At 47.6% G+C, this 25,315-nt stretch overlaps 1 protein-coding gene across 3 annotated transcripts in view; it reads left to right on the top strand.

Moving 5' to 3' along the window:
- Positions 1–22,443, top strand: part of STX8 (syntaxin 8) — a 302,127-nt gene extending 279,684 nt beyond the window's left edge. For all 3 annotated transcript variants that reach the window (XR_013177896.1, XM_077165960.1, XM_077165961.1), the window contains one exon: positions 22,268–22,443. Coding sequence is in view for 1 of the 3 variants with exons in the window: in XM_077165960.1 (XP_077022075.1) it covers positions 22,268–22,335 (68 nt within the window). In the remaining 2 variants the exon portion in view is untranslated. The remainder of the gene's footprint in view (positions 1–22,267) is intronic.
- The last annotated feature ends 2,872 nt before the right edge of the window (positions 22,444–25,315 follow it).

The raw sequence follows: 25,315 nt of genomic DNA, 5'->3' as shown, positions 1-25,315 counted from the left end.
CCAGCCCTTTATGGGTGACAGGGGAAACTGTGAATGTAAACGAGCTCAGCCTAACTAAGGGAAAGCAGTCCTGGTGGATCCTTGGAGTGAGAGTGGAAATATACTGAGGGAGAGATCCAAGAGGTCCGGGAAAACCACTCAGTCCTAGAAGGCTGGGGCTAGAGAGGATGTCTGTGTCATCAGGAGCAAAAGAAGTGGAGATTGTAAACAGACCATTAACTCTGGTGGTCGAGTAATTAAGATTTTGGTGGTTTCTATGATTTAATGCATTATAAAGAAATTGTTGTGTATTAGAAGACCTTGTTTAAACAGATGTGGTTATCACCCATAAATTTGTCTTCTTGCTGTTTATTGGTAGAAGTGATGAACAAAGCAAAGCTGGTGTCATATCTGTCCTGCAACAGTGGTGGAGCTTTTCTGGCCCCCCAAGCCAACAAGCTGAGGACAGATATGAACAGGGAGGCATATCCATCCTGTGACAAAGCCAATTAGGTTGAAATACAGAATGGTAGAGTGGGTAGCAGAGCTACTTTAGTTGGCAGGCTTGACGATTTTAATAAGAAAAGTTCCTCTCTTGACTGACGTTCTTGCAGAAAGGGCTCATGACCAAGTACCAGTTATGGTTATTTCTATAAAACCAGCATAATACTGTAATGATAAAAATATGGGTTGTGATTCGGTTGCTCTGCCCTTACATTCAGTACTAGACAACAAGAATGAAAAAGCAGCAGCACCACATATCCAGGAAACTGTCCAAAGGGACCACTTAGAGCAGATTGCAGACCACGTCAGACTATACACCAGCAGAGATGCAAAACTGAGGTCTAGCCACGTAAACACACGCCTGCTCCGTGGCAAGGCTGAGTGGCTTGGATTCCCAATGCGAGATTTCAAAAGGCCCCAGGCCAATTATGCAATTAGCCAATAGCCTATGCTGGCCTCCACGTTTGTTTAGATAAATTTTGAAATCATCAGTGAACTCTTGAGCCAGTTTCTTCCTTTGAGAGGAGAAAATCAGGCTCTCTAAACCTGTATCACGCCTCACAGCACGGGTGGGGGCAGTTCTGCTTCACCCCAGGCAGGAGCAGCGAGACCTCTGTCTGTGGGTGGCCTGGCTGCCGGGGGCAGGGTGGGGTGCTGCACATGGAAGCTCACCCCCACCACATTTGAATCTGCAGCGGGCATGTTCATTAGCAAAGACTGGAGCTGCAGGAGAGGAGGAGGGCTCTTAGCCCCCTCAGTTCCAAGAAGGTGACCTTTTGGACCCAGAGAAGAGAACTGGGCTCCAGTTGCTTTTATTCGAGGCACTCAGAGTGCTTCCCACGTATCTCATTTATCCTCATGACACCCATGAGAGGTAAGTTTGTTAGAGATTTATAAAAAGTTATGATTATGCCTATAGATTTGAGTTCCTGACTCTATGTCATTCTAAACCACGAGTCTCATCCCCATCTCACTTTTCCTAACATAACTAAACCCTGTGGGGAATGAAATGTCTCAGACTTTAGCCCAGCCAAAGGGTGATTTCCCCCCTTCCTCTTTTGTTGTTGTTAAGTTTGATTTATTACCTAGCATTCTAGCCAGGCTCGATGGATGTGCGGAATATTATAAATAATGTGGATTGAAAAGATTGTGCTGAAATGTTTATTACATTCTTAGAAAGAGAACAAGCAATGGCATGGAGAGTGTGGCAGCAGGGAAGGAGTGGTGGAGGAGAGAGAGAAGGCTAATCTTGCTCCTAAGATATTTTAGTATGTCAATAAAAGACAGTGCTCAGAAAGGAAAGAACTTATATTGCAGTCCAGCTATCAAGAATGCAGAGGCTTTCCAGCGGGTGTAAAGAATATACTTCAAGAATGTAAGGCCCATAAGGAACTAATCATTAGACATTCCCTCTCTCATTTCCTCACCCACGGCACTCAAAGTGGCTATTAAAGAAAGGCTGCCTGGGCTTTACAACTAGCCTTCTGCCTGCTAGCTGTGGGTACACTCTGTGACACTCGGCAACTGGGGTTAGCTGTGTACAAGGGAAGGAGCGCCTCCTCTTGACTTTTCATGCACTGAGTGCTTCAGAATCCTGAGTCTTCATTCCTTGGGTATTCTAGAAGTACAAATGTTATCCAAAATTAAGATCCCTGATGTGGGGACATACATTAAACACTGGACCGTTTGCTCATGCAGAGCTGAAATCATGCTCACTTCTTTCTGCCCTGTCGTCCTCATCTGCAGTTCTTCCTCTCTCTGAGGACCTTTCCTTAGGTTCCCATGAGAGAGAAGACTGGGTCAGAGTTTCTTAGCAGCCAAGGTCATCTGTGTCATTCTAACACTGGATAGAAAAGTCTGGCAATCTAGTAGAGATCATTCTTTGTGTCCCACTCTATTCTAAGCGAGGAGCAGCTTTTGGCCACTCCATCAGCTGCTGTGGGCCCTGCAGGCCATCTTAGAAGAATTGTCTTGGCCAAGAGTGAACCAAGGCCAAGGAAACTTCAGGGTTGGAGGGTGAGAGGGTGGACTGTGACGGCAAATAAGTCTTCTGTTTCGGACGCCTCCTGGGCTGCTCCTCTCCCTCATGGGGCAGTGTGGTCAGCAGGGGCAGTCCCCCGGTGCCCACTTTGCCCCAGGTTGCCAGCCTCCCTCCTGGTCAGGGGCTCTGCGCCGTTGGCTTTTGTCATTTACTGCCCATGTCCCCTTGGCTTCCCAGTGCCCAGAGGGGGCAGCAGCTCTTCTTATCATATCAGATGATATTTTTTATCAATATCAGAAGAGACAGTATTTTTCCTGGTGGGGCAGACCCATGGTTCTCAAACTTCAGTGCAGAAGAATCACTCACAGAGATTGTTAAAACAGATTCCTGGGCCTGCTTGCAGAGATTCTGATTCATGAGGTGTGAGGCGGGGCCTCTGAATCTACATCTCTAACAAACTCCCAGGTGGTGCTTGATGTCCAGGTCCCTCCGACCACCCTGGGTAGCAGGCTCAAAACATTCAAGTTTCAGTGTCCATCCTTCTGTGGCTTTGGTCACGTCCTTCTTGGCAATGTCTTGAATAGAAGGGCTTAACTACAGGGATGAATGGAAGGTGAACCGGGGCAGTTCGATTAGATACAAAAAGGGTCCACTTGACTGAACACTCTGAGTCTAAATCCTCTGTTTGAGAAAGAAACCAGTGGTAGTGGGTACTGTCCCATGACGGTTTTCCCACAGGACTGTTTTGCACTGAAAATGAGGAGAACGGCACAGGGAACATTTCAGGTAGTGTTGTGAACATTTCACTAAATGTAAATGTCTTTGTTTATTTGAAAGCTAAGTATAGGATACATTCTGCTGGAATTTTGTATTCAGGTCACTAACCACTAATAGAGAATACACTGATTTTGAGTTTGACAAAATCTCTGATACTACTTTACTGGTATCCCTAAGAGTTCTTTAGAGCTATTCTTCTTAATTACCTTTATTGGTAGCTTATGTTCTTCCATTTATTCATTTATTTATTCAACAATTATTTATTGAGTTACTTACTCTCTGCCAAATACTGTTCTAGCTGCTAGAACACATTAGCCACCACTGAGCAAGAAAGCCATCTGAAAGCCTTACTGCCAACTCTGTTTTCCACATATATTTGAGAAAAACAATGAGCTGTTCTACAATGAGCCAAACACAAATAAATGTTGACAGTGTGTGTGTCTGGTGTGCATGTGTTTGTCTGTCTGTAGTAGGCACATGGGGGTAACAGCCTGGAAACACAGACATGGAAGCAGTGATCTGTTCTCAAAGAATTTACAGACTATCGGGGAAGGTAAATCATGAATCCAAGTACATAAAATGGTGATTTTTCTAAAAGAAGCCTCAGAAAAGCTGAACCAACACTTCCCTGGGCACAGGACAGAAAGTGTCACTGGAAAGACGTTTGAGCTGAGGCCCAGAGATGTGAAGGAGCCTGATATGTCGGAGGGGGAGACCAGAAAGGGAAAACTGGATCATTTCTTTGGGAATGTGCTATAATTCAACTTTATTATTTATCTTCAAAATGAATTCCAAAATATCTGACAGCCCTTGTTCAGTGTGGACCAACAGATATCTCAAGCCAAATCTGACATTTTGAATAGTCCAGTCTGCTTCTTCTTTCCTCGGAAGGGTGGATAAGTAGAAGTTGATGGCATCATTTCAATATTATCCTCAAACACCAATTCCCCCCACCCCCAGCAATAGACATTTGAAAGGCAGCCATTTCATGGTCTCGTGAGGGTACATGGGGGCAAATTCCTGATGTTGTCCTGAACGTTGGAACCCGTGGCACCCCGTTGTGTTATCAGTGTACCTTTCCGTGACTGTGTCTTGGTGGTTAATTTAGGCCCTTATACCTGAAGAAGGAGGGGAGAAGCCCTTTTGCCTGAGTGGCTTTGTCCTTCAAAGTGCTTTAGGAGCCAGCCACTGGGCACTGTCATAGTTAATTAACTACCCCTTAGCACTGAATGGAAAAATGATAAGCCACCCCATTTCCTATTACAGCACTCCAAGCTAGCTCCCTTAAGATGTTTCACACCCTTTTAACTCTGCCACAGTGGGTCTTTTGACCTCAAATACTACTATTCTTCCTTCTTCTAGTACCATCCAGGTCAGTGGAATCCTTGCTTGGCGGTTTTCAGGCTGACCTTACTCTAGGATTTATGGTTTGTGGTTTTGCCTGTTTGCTTTCAGTAGGTTCATTGGTGACAGTGTTTAACCTGCTCAGAAAGCTTGCACGTCTGTGTCTTGGAGCCAAGTAGGGACTGGAGGGCACCACTTAGGAACCCTGATTATTTGCCGCTATGCTGACAGTCCCCTCTGAGTGGGTCAGCCTCCTTACACACAGGTCAAGTTCTGATACGCCATCCATAGTAGGACTTCCTCGGAGTTGTGAGATTTGTTTAGGAATGGTCCCGAATGGAGGCGACATGAAGGCAGCATTCCCTGATGACGAGGAAGAGGTGTCTTCACCCCATGTATGACTCTTCTGTCTTGATAACCTTGCTTTTAGCATGAGCAGGCTGAGCCTGACTGTCGCTGCTGTTCCTACGTGTTTTCCAGAATGATCAGCACACTTCGGAGCTGTTTCTGGTAAGAGGCCCTTTTCCGTGATCCAGTGTAGTGAGGCATCTAAATCTCTGTTTTGTTCTCACTCCATCAACCTTGGTGGTACCAACGGAACTCACACTCCTATGGCTCTCTTCCTGCTACTTAATTAAGTCCGCAGTTGACCAGCATGCTGGGTGTTGATCTCTGTCCCTGCAGTCAAGTGTCTCACTGCAGTGACATCATTAAATTTGTGTCCCAGGGCCTTGAGTGGAGACAACCTGGGACACATGGATAGAAGATACACTTCCCTTCTGATAGAGCATATAGGAATTGCATTTGATTGAAGTGCTATTAATATGGTAATTTTTTTTTTTTTTTTTTTTACCTATAAGTATATAGGCTATTGGAGAATTTTGTGTGAGCTAAAAATTTAAAAATCCATGTTCATAATGGAGTCTTTGAAGAGAGAAGATTTTCACAAAATGTCTGCAGATGTATTTGGTTGCACTGACAATGGTCATGTCTGCTATCTTTCTATTCCTTTTCTTGCTGAGATGTTCCACTCTGAGGGACATGTTTCAAATAGGGAAACATCTCTGTGACAGTCCCCATCAGGGTGATCGTGGCAGTGGGGCGAATTGAGGTGCCTTCTGTCCAAAGACTGATGATTGTGAATGCTATGCTGGTGGCAAGAACAGTTTCCATTTGGTATCGAAAGCAGCTCACATGTACCAGGCAACGTCCTCGGCCCTAAACATCATCTTGGTCATTGCCAAGACAACCCTGTGAGCCATGGGTTCTTATTCCCCCTCTTTAGGCTTAGAGGATTGGGTACCTCTCTCAAACCTCAAAGCTGTGATCTGAATGAGAACAGTGCAGTGTCACAGCCCACCATGCAACCTTGTTCCTCTGTACATACAACCTCCCAGAGAGGGACCCCTTGCATTCACACCCATTCATGCCCTCCACCATTTTGCTGTACAGTTAGGAAGAGACACACATGGTGCAGGAAATTCGTGGGTGAGAGGTCTTAGGACTGCTTGATGGTAGCCACTTGACAGCAGGAGTGACCTTTTAGACATAGGAGAGCTCATTTTTCTGCCTCAACCATGGGGGCAGGCTTTTACCTCCAAACTGAATAACATGTATTCTGGTTATTTGGAGAAAAACTCAGCTTTTAAAGTAAAAGGACCAAGCCTGGCTATCTCACCCTCCCCTTATTTTTCTTTTCACCCTTAGCCCTTAAAAGCCATCCTACTTCTGATCCCCCCCACTCCACACCCACTGTGGCTCTTGATTATATATAGACCACGTCACCTTGGAGGCCAAAGGAATGCTGAGGTTAGATGGGGGGAGAGGTGGCCTCCAAGATGACAGAGTGGCTCTCCTTTCCTAGGCTTTCTGGTGCTAGCATTCCCCACTTTAATCAAAATGTGTTTACCCAAATTCATCCAAACATTTGGTGACACCTTGTATCTACTATTTCGTGTACTTCTACCACCACAATCTGGCCTCCTTTCGTTTCAGCAACCAGCCAACGGCCAGCACTTTGCAACTCTCAGCCAGCACGTTAGTATGAAGTGAAATAAAGGCAACAACTATCATTTTTTAAGAAGCACACTTTTCATTTGGGCAGAGAACTGTCAAAACAGGCCATGTGGGAAATAGCCACTACAAGAAGCAGCATGCTGCTTCTTGGTTGGGGTTAGACCACATGTCCCAATAGACCAAGGAGGTACCAGACCTACCCTGTCCTGGAAAGTGCTGGAAACCCATTGACAAGTTCTTGCTCTCCACCTCTCCTTTTTCAACATACCATTATAAGTCCCCCTTCTGTTTCTAGTTGTCATTACATCACTCTTCATTCCATCCAACTTTTGTAATGTGTTATTTCTAAGCTTACATATTATTAACATTTATAAGGATGGCAGTTTCCTGATGCCATATAGGAAGGCACCCTAATCTTCACCTGCAGTGTATTTCTAAATCTCACTGTAGGATAGATGACTCGTTTCCAGAAAGTATTAGCATTCTCCCCAGCCCCCAGCCCTTCCTTGGAACCTGGGGGAAAAGGGATATATGTCTTTGAGCTACTGTCCTAAGTATCCTAGGATACACAATAGGAAGAACTAAGTTATATTTTCCATTACACTTATCTACTAGAACGTATATAATTTACTTATTTTGTTTGTCATCTCTCTCCACCTCATCTGGCCACAACACAAGAACATAAACTCTCTTAGGGCATGGGTTTTTGGTCTGTTTTGTTCATTGCTGCATCCCCAGTGCTTAGAGTAGTTGTTAGCTGTAGATGCTCAATAAATATTTGTTCAACAAATTAAAAGTATACCAGAAAGATGCAAGATAGAGAGGTTAGCAATACTGTTTTGGTTTTGCTCACCACATCAGAATGGGAAGCTTTTGTTTCATTTGTCGATTAAACAGTGACAGAGCTGCTCAAGGAGGTAATGCATGAACAGTGCCTGGCACCAGTAATGGTGTGGCCTTGGCTCTTGTTGGAAGGACTATGGCAAGAGGAAAGCTGTGTATTTGTCTAGGTCCTGCCTGAGCCAGGCAGATGCTGTGCCCCATACGTGGTGCATCCCAGAGAACGAACACCCCCAACTTGAAGGTTCTAAGCTTTACCCCATCCAAAGTGTTTGTTGTTAGCTTTGTTTTCAGAGGACGAACCTCCTGACCTGATCTTTCTTCCAGGACCTTTGCCCCAGAACTTAAGCACACCTCTTTATTCACACTGACTGTTCAAGACAGCATCTATCTCATTAACCAAAGAATACTCGTAAAATAATAGGCTCTGGTACTCTGACAGGTTAGTATCTGGGAAAGCCTCTCAGTGGTAAAAACTGTTTCTATCATGACTGCTATAGTTTGCTAGCTGCCGGAATGCAACACACCAGAGACGGATTGACTTTTAATAAAAGGGGATTTATTTTGTTGGTTCTTCAGAGGAAAGGCAGCTAACTTTCCACTGAGGTTCTTTCTTACGTGGAAGGCACAGGATGGTCTCTGCTGGTCTTCTCTCCAGGCCCCTGGGTTCCAACAACTTTCCCCGGGGTGATTTCTTTCTCCATCTCCAAGGGCCCGGGCTGAGCTGCAAGTGCTGAGATGAGGAATGCTGAGCTGCTAGGCTGTGCTATGTTGCGATCTCTCATTTAAGCACCAGCCAATTAAGTCAAACGTCACTCATTGCAGCAGACACGCCTCCTAGCCGACTGCAGATGTAATTAGCAATAGATGAGATTCACGTACCATTGGTTTGTGTCTGCAGCAACAGAAATAGGTATGCTCACCTGGCCAACTTGACAACTGAATCTAACTAACAAAATGACCTTGACCCATTCGGAATAAGGCAGCATGGAATCTTACGTGCCGTAAAGAGCTTGGCTTTGTACTGTCCTTTCAAAGCTTAACTGATAAAGTGAAATAGTTCCTATGTTGCTCTTACATTTTTTGAAATAACTAGAGACAAATAGTTATCTTTGCTAAGGACCTCTTTATTGAAAGCTCTTAGTTGCAAGTGAGAGAAAATGACTCTGACCCATTTAGATTTTTTTCCCCAAGTAATTTATATGAATGATCTTGGGTTACTTACAAGAATCCAAGGAATAGCTGAACCAACCAAGTCTCAGGAAGGGCAGGAATTTGGGCAGGTCCTAGACCTTCCAGCCCAAGTTTGTGGACCACCATGCCAGAATGTAACTCAGCCCCACTCCTACTCAGTTGAAAACCCAAATTCCTGGAGGAGAGAACCCAGTTGGCCTTGCTGGGGCTCTGTCTCCAGACCAATTAACAGTATGTGGAGGCAGGGTCAAGCTGACCAGACATGAGTGCTGGGCCACCACTGTAATGTGTGTTTTGAGGTTTGGAACTTAGAGACTCAGTTCAGATCCATCACCTAGTAGCCTTTTTGTATCACGATCCAATGATTTGCTTTTTGAAAAATAATCCTATGGCTGAGCATTTGCTGTGTTGAGGCAGTATTGGCTGGGTAGCCATACTGTTCTGCCCTGGGTTTCTCTACTTGACCGAGAACTTGGACAGCAGTGCCTTCCTGTCACCTTGCCGGCATCCCTAATTGATGCCAGGTTATGAGTCCTGGTCCAAGCAGGACAAATGAAGGGATTTGGAATGGTGATGCCATAGCCTGATTGGAGCCATTCAGACATCTCTTGACACTTAGTCCAGAGGGAGTTGTCAAAACAAGATATCCATAACAGAGTTTTTGACCATGTTTTCAAAGACACTTGAATTTCTGCCAAACCCCAGACAGAGTCACATTCCCAGGAGTGATACGGGGCATGATGAGGGGCTATTTCTTAGCAAATATTGATGCATCAGAGAAGTGGCAATAAATTATTGCCCTGACAACTCATAATAAGCTGTTTTTGATTGCTGATATGAAAGATTATCTCTTGACAATTGAATACTGCTGTTGAATTGCAGTGATTGCTGGGCTGAACTTACTTCAGAGAGGGGAAATGAATGAGACTTAAGAACACAGATGAGGTCTAGAAGCTGCTCAGCACTCTGTAGAGGGAGCAGCAACGAGTGAGTTTTGACATATTCTCTCTAAGGACTAGCTATCATTTGCAGAGTTTTATTTTTGCTTTGGGGAGGTAGGATTGGGATTGGCTTTCTGCCTCTCCCATGAGACCATGAACCCCCAAAAGAACTAGACTGTGCCTCCTTGCATCGGGAGGAAGTAACCCATAGTCGATACTCAGTAAACATTTATCTAATAAGTTCTGGTGTGGGTCAGTCCAGCTCTCTTGAGGAGATCTTATATTGGGACAGCTTGACGAACAAGTCTGATCCCTTAGTTGCAACCTACATTGCCCTGGCCTGGTGAGATTGGCTCCCTGAGCCCGGTGTCTGTTGACAGGGTGTCGGCACCCACAGGCACTGACCACTGCCCCAGAGCCCCCTGGAGCCTGCAGAGGTACTGGTCCCCCTGATCCCAGGGCCCGGGAAGCTGCCTTTCACTCAGCCTCCGTGCAGCTCCCTTGCTCTCCCTTGCAGTCCTAATACCTTTTCATTTCCTGTTTGTAGGCAAGTCTTCCCCCACCCCGCTCCCAAGCCCCCACTCCTTTCAGGTCACCTTACCCTGATTTCTGCTTCCTGCCTGAAAAGACTCTCAGTCTCTCTGGCCCCCAGATGTATCTCTCTTTACCAGCCTCTTTTCTGACATTCACCCCCCTTTTAGAGTTGATTCTTTTCAAGTTTTTGTGTTTATACAGAGCATTACCTCTTGTCTGCATTGAAGAGGGATCCAGGTCAGTGCCAGGGACGTGGATTTTGACCAGATGGGGGAGTTACCTGTGTAAGGATGGACCCCCTCCACCCCCCAGGGTCCTGGGAGGGATCGCCTCAGAGAACACCCCACTTCTTACCATCAGGACACTTGTACTTTTCAAGAGAAAGGAGCCAAGTGTTGTGGAACTAAACAGAGGTCACGATTGCACAACATGGCAAACATACTAAATGCCCCAGAATTGTGCGCTTTAAAATGCTTAATTTTATGTTGTGTGGATTTCACCCCGATTCCTAAAAATTATACACACACACACACACACACACACAAAGAGGACAAAGAAAAGAAAAAGAAAGGAGCCACCATTTAGTCAGCAGCAGCCAATATGCCGGGTCCCCTCCCGAGCCCTGGGGAGTGTGTGTGAGCCCTTGTTCCTGGTGGGGAGACCCAGATGCGGGGACGTTGGGTGACCCTCCTGGGGGACGAGGTGGGGGCCCAGCCGGGACGTGCAAGCCCTTCCTTTCCCACCGTGCTACGCCTAGGCCACTGTCTTCCGGAAGGCAGAGACTGCTGATGACATACTCAATCGGCAGGACATAAAGCCAAGGCAAAACTCAGATCTGTTTAATTCAGGTTTTGCTTTGTTTTCAGAGAACCATAACATAGGCAGATACTGTTTGGCAGCTGATATTCCTTGCCCTTCGTGTATTTCTTTGACGAGTCACGTGGCCACGTCTGCGTCACCAGCCGTGGTTTCCCATCTCCATCCTGCGGGACTCCCTGACAGCCCTCCCCCTGTCCTGACCCTTGGCTTCTCGGGCCCAGCCAGACCAGCTGCATGATTGTGGCCATTTGTCCTGAACCAGTTCTGCTGCTGACCTGCTGCCTTTGTGGGCACTTTGAGGGGCGGTGGGGAAGGCTCCCTGCGTTAGACGTGAGAACTGGTTTCTAGCCTCAGCTAGTCTGCTTTCTCTGAGCTCTGTTATGTTGCTTAACCCCTGAACCCCTGTTTTCTTAGCTATAAATTTGAGGAAATTGTTGCCCTACTAGTCTCATTGGCTCATGGTGGAAATAATAGGGCATTTGAGTACTGTAAACATTTCTGAGCAGATGTATCTAATGGAAGTAACAGTAGCTTTAGCGTTGTGACTTCTGTGCTTTTACTATATTGTTGTTGTTGTACTTTTTATCATTTTATCACCACTATTATTATTTGTGCCAGCTTTTCCAGACTACCCAGATTCCCTCTCTTCCCCTTCTCCACCAAATCAAACATGCTGTAATTTTGGGCACAATTGCAGAGCTGCCTTCAAGTTTTCTACCAGATCATCTCGGTCTCGAAGGAACTGGCCTTCTCCTGTTCCCCTTTCGGTTGGCTTTAACCTCCCCCTTCTCTGGTCTGTGACCCCATCTGAAATGCCTGCCCTGCTCTGACCTTCACTTCCTCAAGGGCCGCTCACATCTCCGCTTTCACAGCTCCTCTCACCTGGCGTCCACTTGGTTGTGCTGCGCTTGCCTTTTGACTTCAGCCAGAATCTAGCCCAGAACAGCTGCCCTTCCTGTGGCTAATAACCTAAACGGATGCTGCCAGAGATTCCACTCTGAACTTCCAGCCGCTCCTGGGCGTTCGTCATTGCTGCCATGCCTCGGCTAGAATTGGTCTCTCTGTTTCTAAACCAAATGCCACCCAGGTGCTTCTCTGTTTTTGATTCTCTTCCTTCTGTTCTGGAGCAAATGATACTTTATTCTGTTGTTAAGCGGAGAGACTGGCTTTCTCACAGAACATTTATGGGGCACCAGCCAGATACAAGGTACCGTTCTTAGGTAATGAGTTATATAAGGAATATTATGGTAGCTACAATTTATTGAGTGCCAATTATGTTCTAGAAGTTTTATGTGCTTTATCTTATTTATTCCTCCCAAGAAGCCTATGAGGTGGTATTTTTCGTCTGTGCTTTTACAGATGATGGAACAGAATTCAGAGGGTTAAGAAACCTTCCCAGCATCCCAGAGCTAGTAAGGCTCAGATTTGAGTCCTGGTCTTCCAGATTCCAAAGCCAGTTCCCTTTCCATCACCTGATTTTAGAGCTCCTATGTTCATATTAGTAAATCATATAAGAATTTAAAGATAGAGGACAGTCATTGAACAGTAGCAGCCTTGCTGTCAGTGCTTGTGACCTCAGGGGAGGCAGGATGTCTCTGGGCTGAGCCATCTTGCAAGGTGTGGAATCTGAGCTGAGCAGGGAGGTGATGGTCCCAATGTAGGGTGAGAAAGTGGTGGGGATAAAAATGGAGGGTGCAAGAGAATGTAAGGTCTGTTCACGGGACGGAGGGTGACCCCCTGGAGCGACAGAGGAAGGCTTAGCCATCAAACAGAGAAAGGAAAACCTGGAGGGATGAGTTAAATTCCAGACTAGGAAGCAAAACCAAACTCAGGAAACCAGGCAGACTTTTGCACGTGTCTCCCTGGAACCACTCTCTGGGGAAATGAAAATGGGGGCTGCTGGGTAAAACAGATTCCGAGGGAGGAGAGAGCAGAGACAAGTGGATGCCCCTCTCCCTACCACCCGCGGGGGTGGCCCCCAGCCCAGCTGAGGTGCTGGGCAGGTTGGAGAAAGGCCACTGGTGCCCATGCCCCGTGGCCGGCTGGCCAGTGAGCCCCACGCCAGAGCGGACAGGCGCAGGCAGCGGGAGCTCTCAAGAGCGACTGCAGTGCAATCTGAAAATCAAAATGTCAATATGTTCACCTTCTCTGCAGGGCCTCTACTCTTTTCTTAGCTTATTTGCCCAGTAATAGGATTAAAGGGGACATTTACATGAACTTTTGAAAACAAATATTCCAGTTTTGTCTTTTCTCCCACCTCAACTCAGGAGTCTGCTGCACACTCAGGAGCCTACCGTGTGATCAGTGAGAACCACCTGGTTAATTCATAAGCAAATGTCACCTATTGACAGGCACAACTGAAAAAAGAAAAAAAAAAAACCCTGCAAGAATCTTCCCGAAATGTCTTCTGTTGTTCTTGAGAGGGCATTAGCTGCATCAGGGTTGCCTGTTGGCCCTGATTTTTTTTTTTTTTTTTTACATTTTAAAGAAGGTTTTTTATTGTGAAATATAACATATATACAGAAAAATGACAAATTTCAAATTTCAATTCAACTAGTAAGTTACATGTAGCAAATTTCAAAGTACAGTATGAGTTACAGTTCCAAAATTTCAGGAATTTTTTCCCGGCTGCTCTAATACTCTAGAAACTAAAAAGAAGTATTGATATAATGATTCAGTATTGATAATCATTTGTTAAATCCTAACTGTTTGTTACAAGTCCTCCTACTCATTTGTCCATCCAGTCTTCAGGGACATCTGGACAATGACCGTTCTAACTTCTTCAAGCTGAAAAGGGGTGTCGATATTATGGAGTAGGAAATGCACCTGGTTACTGTTCTAGGAGAGACTGGTATCTCTAAGTTTTTGACTTATCTGGTGTAAGAATAATCTGGAGGTTTTAAGTTTCTGAAAAATAATAAGTAAAAGTTTTATAGTTTTAGATAGAGTCCTGGGTTTCCTTTAATTTTCTTTTTAGGAATACTGTTGTTTGGAGCTTGGCATACCATGGCAATTCGCAGTATCTGGCTGAAGCTTGCTTAAGAGTAACCTACAAAAGGAACTGTCAACTCTATTTGAAATCTCTTAGCCACTGCAGCCTTATTTTGCTACATTTCTTTTCCTTCTTATGGTTAAGAAGGCATTCTCGATCCCATGGTATCAGGGCCACACTCATCCCTGGGAGTCATGTCCCAAATTGCCAGGGAGATTTACATCCCTGAAAGTCGTGTCCCATCTAGGGGGAAAGATAAGGAGTTTATTTGCAGAGTTTTGGCCCTGATTTTTCCAGTGTGCATTAGAAGGCATGCAAAGTGAGAACATGTATTTTGGTTCAATACAGCTCACAGTTACAGGCACCCAGGATGTGATCATCAAAACCAGCCCAAAAGACTGCCAGATAAAATCGGCTTCATCTTCCCTTTCCCCTCCCTGCCTCCTCTCCCACCATCCTTACCCTCCCCGTCCCCGCTACAGCCAAAGTGTAAAAGTGGCCAATAAAGGAATCTGCCTCACCCTCTCAAAGGAAGCCAAACTCTGTGTTTTCCCCTCCATCTCCTCCTCTCCCTCCTCCTCCTCCTTCTCCTCTGCCTCAGGAAGGCCTAAGGGCTGTTACTGAGACCCAAGCTGTGGCCGAGGTGTTGGCAGCACAACATCCATAACTTTCTGGTTTCCAGTGTTTTACTGGAAAAAATATGGACCTTGAGTGCTGATGAGCAATCTTCAGCAAACCCAGCGCTGCTCCTGACAGGCTGTTTAATAACCTTTCTCAGTTTGAGGAGTTTGTTTTCTTACATCTTTCTCTAATTGCTGTGAGCTGGACATGTAAATAGTGGAAGTGGTTGAGTAATAGTCATCTGGTAAAGTGACCAAAGGAAATGGACATTTTTTTCCACCAGTGGAACTCTGACATCCCACTCCTGCCCCGGAGAGGAACGCTTGCGTATTGGAAGGAGAATCTGCCTTTCCAGGTGCCCGTCTTAGCAGCAGCCGGCCCAGTGGAGTACAGAGGAAATGAGCCCATTGTCAGGGGTCTGCCAGGTGTTTTTGCGCTGGGGTTGGGGGCAAAGAGCATTCATTGTTTAAGAAATTGGCAGGTTCCCAGAAATTCAACTGTCTTTCCTCGTTCTGAAATGTCAAACATTTCCTTAACTGGGGGATGGATGGCTAGACCCCCTGAGGTTTAAGCACTATTCCGAGCAAAAGAAAGAAGTTTTCTCTTTCACACGTGGCTGAGCCCTACTCAAGATCCCCCTGTGTCCCTCTGGCAGGACTGTCTCCTGCACCCTCCACCCTGAAGCCACTTTCCTGGGTCTAAAGTACTAGAGATTCCCTGTCTCCATCTTTAAGAAGTATCAGCCCCTTCATGGCTCTGTGTGGTGGAGTTGTTTTATTGTTTTTGTATTTTAAAATGATGCCTTATCTTTTAGTGATATTTACTGAAATATTTTTAGATGAAATACATCTGGGATTGGCTCCAAAATAATATATCGGTGGCAGGGAGCAGTGAGGGTAGAGATGAAATATGACTGACCATGGTTCATTGTAAAAGCTCAGTGATAGCTCGTGGCGGTTCAATATGTTATTCTGTCTAGTTCTGTATGTGTTTAGAATTTTCCATCAGAAAAAGTTATTAAAAAGAACAAACAATGAAAAGAAAAGAGAAGAGGGGGGAAAAACAAGAAACTATCCCAGGGTTTTAGCCCAAAGGAGTCTGGGCCTCTCTCCCGGGAAAACCCACAATCCATTGAGTCACGGTACCCGGAGCAGGCTCCCCTGGTGCAGAGAAAGGGTTAAGAGCGTGGGCCTTGGGCCAGACACCCCTGGGTCCCCATCCAGCTCTTTCTCTTTCTAGCCCTAGAGCCTTGGATAAGACACTTAGCTTTCCGGAACCTCCACTTCCTCATATGTAAAACGAAGCCGAGAATTATTTCCTGGAGAGAACTAAGTGTGGCAATTCACCCACTGCACTTTGTGCAAAGCCTGGCACGGGTAACTATTCCGTGTACATTGTGGCTTATCTTTCCCCGGCTCTAAAAAGATTCTGGGATTTTTCTAAAAAAGCATTCTTCAGAGAGAGGCTCCATTCAGGAAAGGTGCCAGAGCTGGGATCACATTCCAAGAAAGCCAAACTTCTTAGCAAGAAAGGACTGCAGCGATAAGGTCTGTAAACACCTTCTCTTTGCCCAAAAGAATCCAGAGGGCCAAGGTGGGCTTTTTGCTTATCGCTGTCACTTGCCATGGCGAAATGATTTTCTCAGTTGACCCTCGGTGCACACCAGTTTACTTAAACCTCTTGTAATCCTCCCACCAGAGGACCCTTCTTTGCTCTGAAAGGGTTTAAAATGTAGAAGTCCTATTTGTCATGGCTCTCAGAGTCCCACTTCTCAGCGTTGGACAAGGACCCAGTTTTTTACCTATTAAGTTCCTATGGAAGGTGTCAGTAGCTGACGTGCATTTTCATCTTTCACAGGTATGGTACCACCTGCTGTACCTTTACCGCGGCAGAGTTTGTATAATTCACAGTTTCTGCGATGGAGAACCTGACAGCTTTAAAAGGAATCCCGAATTAATAATTTAATAGTAGTTCGAATTGACCCACACCCCATTCAGCTAAAACCTCACTATTAAAGGTCTCGGAAACGCAGGAGCTTTCCTCTCTCCTACCCTCCTGGGCGTCCCTGCAGGGCTTGTTGGTTGGCATTGGCTGCTCCTTGAATTTTCTCTTTTCTTGGCCTCCTTGACACACTTTCTCAGCTTCCTCCCTGTTAACTATTCCTTCTGCATCTTTCCCCTTGTCCCTTCCAGCTATTCAATACCTTCATTCATTTATTCAAAAAACAACTTAGCGTGCCTCTGTATGCCGGGCTCTGTTCAGAGTACTAGGGGTACAGCAGTGACAAGATAGATACACACAGTCCCTGTCACAGAAGCTTCCTTGCCAGTGAAGGAGGACTTAGTCAATGAGCAAGTCCAGGAACAGTGATTTAAGAAGGGAAACTGTGGAGAGGCCGAGGGGGACAATGGGAGCACATTTAATTAGTGGTCAGGAAGGAGTTCCTTGAGGGAATGACCCGAGTGCTGAGTCTGAAGGACCAGAAGGGATTAACTGGGCCGAGAGGAGGGGGCAGCCCTGGCGTGCGCCAGGAGCTGGGAAGGGAGCCGGCGAGCTGGAGGCCAGGGCGGTGGGCGCACAGCACAGCGCAGGCCAGGCTGCGGGCGTTCACGGCCACGATTCGGATAAAGAAGAATAATGCAAATCCAGAGAAGGTCTTGGAGAAGAAATTGACCAAACAGCAAATGAAAAAATGAGTTTGAACTTCAGTTGAAGCCACTGTAAGATTTTTGTTTGTTTTTTTTCCCCCTCAAGCCATCATAAGTTTTTTGCTTTTTTTGTTTTTGCATGGGCAGGCACCGGGAACCGAACCCGGGTCTCCGGTATGGCAGGCGAGAGCTCTACCTGCTGAGCCACTGTGGCCTGCCCCTGTCATAAGGTTTTAAGCAAGGAAGTCAACATGATCTGATCTGCAACCTAAAGTTACTCTGGCTCAGTTGTGGAGAATGGACTGAGTGAAATAAGCAGCAGGTTAGTGGGTCATGGCAGGAGACCAAGTAAGAAATGGCCTTTTCCCGCCATACCTTGAGCCTCTTTCCTTGGATTTCAAGTTTCACATGTAGCAACTAAACCAGATGTGTGGCTTTTTCTTCTCATCCAGTTGTTTTTCTGGATTTCCTTGTTTTTATCACTTTAATCACACTGATTTGAAAATTCAGGATCACTTTTTAAAAATCACTTGTTCATAGCCATTCCTTCCTTATCTCAGTTATCCCATACTGGCCTCCCAATTCTAGCCATCCCAGTCTCACACCAGAACTCTTGCTGTTCAAGAAGCTTCTCTGCCTCCAGTACTTTCCCCACGGTGATTCAGCTGTAGCGTCAATTACAATACTTCTTCCTAACGCACCACTCAGCAACCTCCCTTATTTCCTCAAAAAAACCAGCTCCGCCCCATTGCCTTTAGGGCAAGCCCAGGCTCTGGGGTGCTGTTCATTGACCCCCACACCCCACCCTCGTCTGTCTGCCTCCTCCATTTCCATTATTTTCTCCTGATGCTGCACAACGTGAGCCCTTCATCCCGGCCAGGCACAGGTTTTCAATCAAGCACCATTGCTGTAGCAGAATAACTGAGTAGTGGGACTCCTGCCCAGGGGGAACTTTTGGCCAGCCTGAAGAGGTGAGACTGAAATGAATGAAAAGAAGATCTGTTCTTCTGGTCCTGCCAAGGAAAAGGACTAAGACAATATTAAAACGTGCATAGCACACACCCATACACAAACCATCTCACTACAACAATCTTGAAATGCTAGATAAAATATTACACTCTCCCAAAACATTAATGCAGAGCTGAATTTACAAGGAAGAAAGAGAATCCCCAGGTGAAAGAAATGAAGAGAGAGCTGGAAACCAGGACCTGAGTGAGTGGACTGATGCCACATCTGGGTCATTATCAGCCTGAGTGATGGAGAACAGAGGTCGGCAGACTTTTCGGTAAAGGGCCAGAGAGTAAAATGGTTTAGGCTTTGCAGGCCACGGACAGTGTCTGTCACACCTCCTCCTCTTCCTCCTTTTTTTCTTTAAACAACATTTAAAAATGTAAAAACCATTCTTAGCTTACATGCTTTATAAAAACAAGCCAAAGCCAGATTTGGCCCATGTGCTGTAGTTTGCTGATGCCTAATGTAGAGGCTTGGGTTAATGTCCACATGAAAACAGGAGAAAAAAGTAGGTTCCTGAGAGAGGGGAGCGTCACAAGGCTGTCTCCTCAGAGAAAGACGCTGGGGTGGGTTAGGAAAAATGCACTCACTGCCACTGGGAAACCACAAGGATGCTTGACACATATTTTTAAGCCCTTTCCCAATATTTAAAACAATGGTTATGCTGTGCTTCACAGGGGTTGGGGTTAAAATGTTTGCTACCCAGGGTGGGTTCACGGTGGCTCAGTGGCAGAGTTCTTGCCTGCCATGCCAGAGACCTGGGTTCGATTCCTGGTGCCTGCCCATGCGAAAAAAAAAAAAAGAGAGAGAAAGAAGGAAAGGTAAAAAAAACATTTGCTGCCTGAACTGCATGACTGCAGGGGATCCATGGATAGAATCTGGGGAGTCCTTGAACCTGGATGGAAAAGCAAATTGCATTTTTACTTTCACTAACCTCTGATTGCAATTTAGCATTTTCTCCAATTATGAATATTGGCAACATCCATAATTCATAGTGACTTTAGTCACTAATGGAAATCACAGATCTTTCCACATCAAAATATAGTACATGTATTATCTCAGAATTTAAAAAAATATTTTGATAAGCATATATCAACATAATTGGAAATTTAAAAACAGACTTCTAAATCAGTGTTGGGCCGAAGGAGAAATCATCATTGAAAATTTTTAAATATATACAATTTCACAATTATCAACAATGAAATTACTCCATATGAAAAACTATAGTCTTAGAGGGTAATATTTAGGAGAAAGATGAAAAAGTTCCAGTTCTCAGGAAGTTTGAGAAATAAAAGCAGAACTTGATGAAACAGAAAAGAAATGAGAGAGGATCACAAAGTCAAAATTTGTTCTTGGAAATAGACACACTTGTGGCGATGGTGGTCAGGGAAAAAAAGAGAATATACAAATGATGTTAGAAAAGAGGGACCTATGCCAAAAGCTTAAAAGTAATACAAGAAATGGGTAAATTCCTAGAAAGATGTAATTTAACAAAACCAGCTCAGGATGTGATGCTGCTGTGAGCCATTGATTGTACACCATGTATGGTAAAAATGTTTGTATATTTGTATGTTGATTTATCAATAAAAATTTTTTTAAAAATTTAAAAAACAGCTCAGGAAGAAGAGAAAGCAGAGCTCCCAATGTGGGAGACCCTCCCAGTGTAGGGTGGTTAGAAGGCGTCTTCAACGAAGATGGACTAAGTCTCCACTATGTGCCAGGGACTGTTAGGGATGGTGGGATAGAGCAGGAAGTCAAGTCCCCAGAGCCCCATCCTCTACCCCAGACTGCCCAATAGAACTTTCTGCAATGACGGAAATAGTCTTTATCGACTCTGTCCAAAATGGTAACCTTTAGCCACACGTGGTGAATACTCGAAATTCGATCATTGCCACGAGAAACTGCATTTAAATTTTTATTTCAATGTAAATAGCCACGTGTGGCCAGTGGCTGTTGAGAGGGCAGCTCCAACTAACAATGATAAATAAATAAACAGATGTAGCGTGTTGGTATGCCCTAAGGGGACATATTCAGCAGAAAGAGGAGCGGGAGGTATTGGAGCATCTCAGACCCAGCGTGGGCCTGGCTCTGCGAGGCTGAGACTGGGAAGAGAGCTGCCACCGTGGGCGAGGCTCTGCAGCCACGCTGCTGGGAGTGGGGGAGGCTGGGCTGAAAATCCAGTGTCCACTCGGGCTAAATGAGTGGCAGGTGTTTTATCTGCCATGCTCCAATTAAACTTTTTTCCCCTCTGATTAAACTTCTAAGCATATAGAAGGCTTTTCAGGACCGGGAGGTAGGCAATGAGGAACAGCCCCAGCAGTGCAGGTACGGGAGGGGGCAGGGCTCTCTGCATAGGAAGTAGGATTCCCCTAGGCCCAAAGGAGTGAGGGTGCTTCCGGGGTGGAGGGCACCCTGGGAACGAGGCTGGGGGTGTATGTGTGCACATTCGGGGGCGGGGGGGAGGAGAAGAACATCCTGGAGTTGCGTAGTAATAAGAAGAACCAGTGCCTACCAAGCCCTTGTGACAAGGTCCGGGGCTGTGTGAGGGGACATGTTGGCTCATCGAGTGCCTCCATGCGTCCTCTGCCAGCTGCCCTGTCACCCCAGTGCAGGTGGGGACACTGAAGCTCAGAAAAGTGAAATAATCTCTCTGATCACAGAACCCTTAAGGGGTCTTCCAAAGCCCTAGCCCTGCCTACAAGAAGGGTGGGAGAGAAGTCCAAAGCCAGGTGCAGGGGCTGGCGGGTGCCATCCAGACCCCACCCACCCCTTGCCACTCCTTCTCTGTTCCCAAAAGAATGAGAGAGATGCTTTGTCAGGATGTGACCGTGTGGCATGAGTATGAGTAAGGAGACGAATTCCCTTACTGGTTTATCATCCTCGTGGGGAACGTTTGGGTAGATTTGCTTCCTGAGCATACGCTGCCTGGGAGGAAGTGCCCAGCACGTGTCGTTGTGGGGCCTCCCTGGGCTGCACACCAGCTTCTTGACCCCCAAACGAAGGCAGTGAATGTCAGGGTTGCCCGAGGGGTGCAGGGGGAGCTCACGCGGTAGTGGTTCCAACAGCCCGATGAGCCATTTGAATCCTGACCCTCCCCTGAAACAGCTCCTTCGTCCGAGGTGAGCAGGCCTGGTGGCAAAACACCAGTACCTTCCTGTGCATTTGAGTCACCTTGCTACCTGAGGAAGCTTCTCTGTGTACATTCTCTCATCTGCCCCTCACTTCCATCTTGGGGCACCAGGAACTGGCACTGAATTCTTCCTTTGTAGTAGCCATGCCCTCGTCTCTGTCAGGCTGTGTCTGTATCTGCGCGTGGTGCCTGCTCATGGTGAGCTCTCGTCAAATTCCAGGTCAGTGAGCATGGAAGGGCCGTGTTCTCTTGGGCCCATTTCATCTGCGTCACTTGAAGGCATGGGCAGTGAGACTGGACGCGTGACCCTGAGCAGGTGGGATGAGGTCAGCAGCAGAGCTGGACCCAGGGAGCTGATGGCTGGGAGGACTGATGCTCTCTTTTGTGTGTTCCAGCCCCCAAGTTTTTGGACATCAAACTAGGGAACATTCAGAGAAAATAAATATGAGAAGAAAAAGTCCCTTTAGGGGAGGGTTTTTTTTTATAGATGGGCTCAAGAAGAAAAGGTGAAGCAGCCATGTGGATAGTGGAGAAAATAGATTCTAGAATTAATGTTTTTTGTTTTTTTTTTTTTGGTAGACTCCTAAAGCCCTTTGCTTTATCAATGCTTCATCAATGCAAAGCCTGATTGGTCAAGGAGGCAGCCACATCCAGCAGCCTCCCCTCTCCCAGAGCCACCCAGTTTATTGCATTTGGGGGTGCCGGCATTTGCTGGCACAAGCATCAGCGTGGTCCTGGCTCTTTCCAGCTCCCCCAGAGGCCTCCCTGCTCCATCTCGCAGCCAGCTGACCCCAGCCCCTCCCGCCAGAGCGTGCACCGGAGGTGCCTGGGGACATTCTGGAGAGCTGCTGTCTTCTCTGCAGATCCTCAGCGCAATGTGTGATGCCTTTCAGGAAAGAGTCATTAAAAGAGATACTTTGTGCTTCTCTGTTCCAGGGATGATCATGGTGATTCTGTTGCTGCTTGTGGCCATCGTGGTCGTGGCCGTCTGGCCCACCAAGTAATGGCAACAAAGGAACCAGCCGCCATGACACCTGCCAGTGACAGCTCCAAGCCCCGGAACCCTTTTGGTACACGAAATCCCCTCTCAATAAATGACTCCAATGCTCTGAGTCCTTGGCATGCGTTGCTTCAGCAAAGACAAATAGTTTGGTGGCTCTGGAGAGTCGCCCAGAGGACTCAGACCTGTGTGACCCTTTGGATTTCTGCCTTGATTCAGGTTAATGCTCTCCAGAAGCCCCTCAAGTGGTCTCTGTCCTCAGGGCAGCTGCCCACAGTGGGTTCTGGCCGCCCCACTGGGGGAGTCACGTGTGGAGGGACGAGTGAACAGGCCCGGCCCCATGGGACAGGCCAGGGGAGGGGCGAGGAAGTGAGGGTGTGCGAAGGGGGGTGGCCTGTGCGGTCAGGAGCTGAGGCTGTAACCCCCGCCCCAGCCCGAGGTCACCCCCAGGGCTCCGCATGGGCTCTCCTTCAGGAACTGCCTTTAGAACCAGAAACACATCCTGCTAAAGTCCTCAGCAAAGGCAGGTCCCCATTTTCCGCAGGTGACTACCTGGAGAAGCCACCAGAATCGAATGTGTCGGGTCCGTGTGGATGGAGCGGGCAGTGGTCCGGTTGGAGAGTCCTGCTCAGGGTGAAGAGAAAGGGGTGTCTTTATTTGACTGCTGGACTGGCTGTGCCCACCCCGCGTGTGAAGGAGCGGATGGGGTGCCCGTGCATACATGTGTCAAAAGACAGGCGGGCGCTTCGGCCACAAAGGATGGTCGTGGGTGTATTGGTGAGGTCTGAGCAGGACGGGGCGGAGGGGCAGCTGGCCTTGCTCTGCTCTCCATGGCCTGAGGACAGAATATAAGGGGTGGCAATGGGGGCAGTTTCCAGAGCACAAGATTTCACTGATTTCCTACTTCAGAAAAAGGGGAACGCAGTGCCATCTCGCCTGTCCTGTTGGATACAGAGACCTATCAGAGCCCAGCATCAACTGGGTGTGACCTGAAACCCTCTCTGGACAGGAGGGGGGCGGCAGGGCAGCTCGTTGTACTTCCCGGGACCTCGAGACTCCAGGTGTGCTGGAAAGAACTGTGATCTGGAGTCCAGACGCCTGGCTCTCATGCAGGGGTAGCTGTGCCTATCGGTACTCCATAAATTATAAATTGCTGCAAAACATGGGTGTCCCTATTGCTGGCCGCTCTCCCATCAAAGGGCAGGGTGGTTTCAAGGCCCCACCTGCCCAGCTCCACCTGGTTGGGCCACACAGTGCTGTCCTTTGAGAAGCCAAGTGGCACACAGGTGCGGCCAGGCCCTGGAGCGGGACTGCCTGGGCTCATACCTGGGCTCTGAAAGGTCTCTATATCCACCAGGACAGACAAGATGGCACTGCATCCCCAAGCACCCGCAGTCCTGATGGCTCAGATCCCAAATGCCAACGTCTTGCTCAGGCTGCATGTCCATTGCAGGTGGACCAGGGGACTCTGATCCCAGCTCCTCACTCTAGAATGCAGGCCTAGGGACAAGCACCACCTGGACTCCTGTGGTCTCCGTGGCAGATGTAAAGAAGGCTCTAGCAGGTCCCACACCAGCAATTCAACAGTCAGCCCAGACATGAACCCCTTTCTGCTCATAACTCATTGGCCAGAGCCTGTCACTCCACCACAAGGGGCCAGGAAAAGCCCGGAAGGCAGTGTGCCAGAAGTAAGCAGTGAGTGGCCTAGGGACTGCCACAGCACTCACCAGCTCTGTGGCCACAGACTCCATTTCCTCATCTAGGGAATGGAGAGAAGGGCATCCCTCCCTCACAGGTCTGAGGTTAGAATGCATACTTCCCACTGCGCGACTCAGCCAGACACAGGTCTAACCCAGAGAGTCTTCAAGGTCACCTCCAGGTCCAGAGTCCAGGGGCTCTGCATGGGCTTTGGGCCTGGTGCAAAGGAACAGATCGTGGTGAGGACGTGAGACAGGGGCAGGGCAGAGAACAAAGCTCTCCTGGAGAATGGGACCCTCATCCCAGCTGAGCTCTGGGGGCTGCCAGCCATGGGCAGACCTAGGCCAGGCCTAGGAAAAGGGGGTTGGGGTTTTTGTAGCAGATTTTGCATAGTCCGGAGGTGGGAAAGGGATGGGAGTGTGGGCAGCCTTGAGGATGAGTCGTGCTGTCAGGGAAGAGAGGGAGAGAAAAGGAAGCAGGCTCAATTTCTAGCTGGGCGTGCGCCTGAAGGCAAAGGGTCGTGCCAGGCAGGGAGCCGGGGCTGCGGCCGGGAAGTCGCGCCGGGATGTGTGTTCCCTGCCGGGCACCGGGCGGTTGCTATTAGATCACCCAATACTGGAACAAGAATCCGCGGAGCCAGATCTTTCTGTTTTGTCACGTGAAACCCCAAATCTGTCTAAACAGCGGTCTCCTTGGAGTCCCCCACTTTGGGATTCATGGAGGCGGCATTGAAGGTCTGTTTGACTTTCTCACCTCCTCTTGACTTGCTCAGCACGGAGTCCCGGCAACTCCCGGGGTGCCTTTGAACCGGAGCCACGGAGTCCTGGCTCAGTCCCACTCGGAGGCCTTTTCAGCCCAAACACTGAGCTGTCTGCACACAACAGCTTCTGTTCTTTTGGCTGAATGGGCTCGAGTCCCAGCACAGCTCTGTGACCCTGGACAAGTTGCTCCACTTCTCTGGGCCCACGGACAGGGAGGTCTAGGAAAAGCTGCCCAGGGCTTAGATGGGGAGGAGCTGCCATGCCAGGCAGGCCTTGGGCAGTGCGGCCAGGGGAAGGCGGTCCTCGCCGTGAGCCGTCCTGACGGGATGGGGTTTCTCATACAAAACACCCACCCCAGTCTAAACCCAAGGGCAGACGTGGGGGACCTGGATGAGCCACTTTGGGGGGTCTGTTGCATTGAGATCCACTGTGGATTCCAGTGGCACATCACGCTGGCATTTTCCAGCTTGTCTTGGCAAGGCCTGGCTTTCTTCCTCAAAGAGGGCAGGACTGCAGTGCTCCGGA

This window comes from Tamandua tetradactyla, chromosome 6 (genome assembly GCF_023851605.1).
Source record: "Tamandua tetradactyla isolate mTamTet1 chromosome 6, mTamTet1.pri, whole genome shotgun sequence".
In the NCBI taxonomy this organism is placed as follows: domain Eukaryota; kingdom Metazoa; phylum Chordata; class Mammalia; order Pilosa; family Myrmecophagidae; genus Tamandua; species Tamandua tetradactyla.
This window is presented reverse-complemented; position numbering and strand designations above follow the sequence as displayed.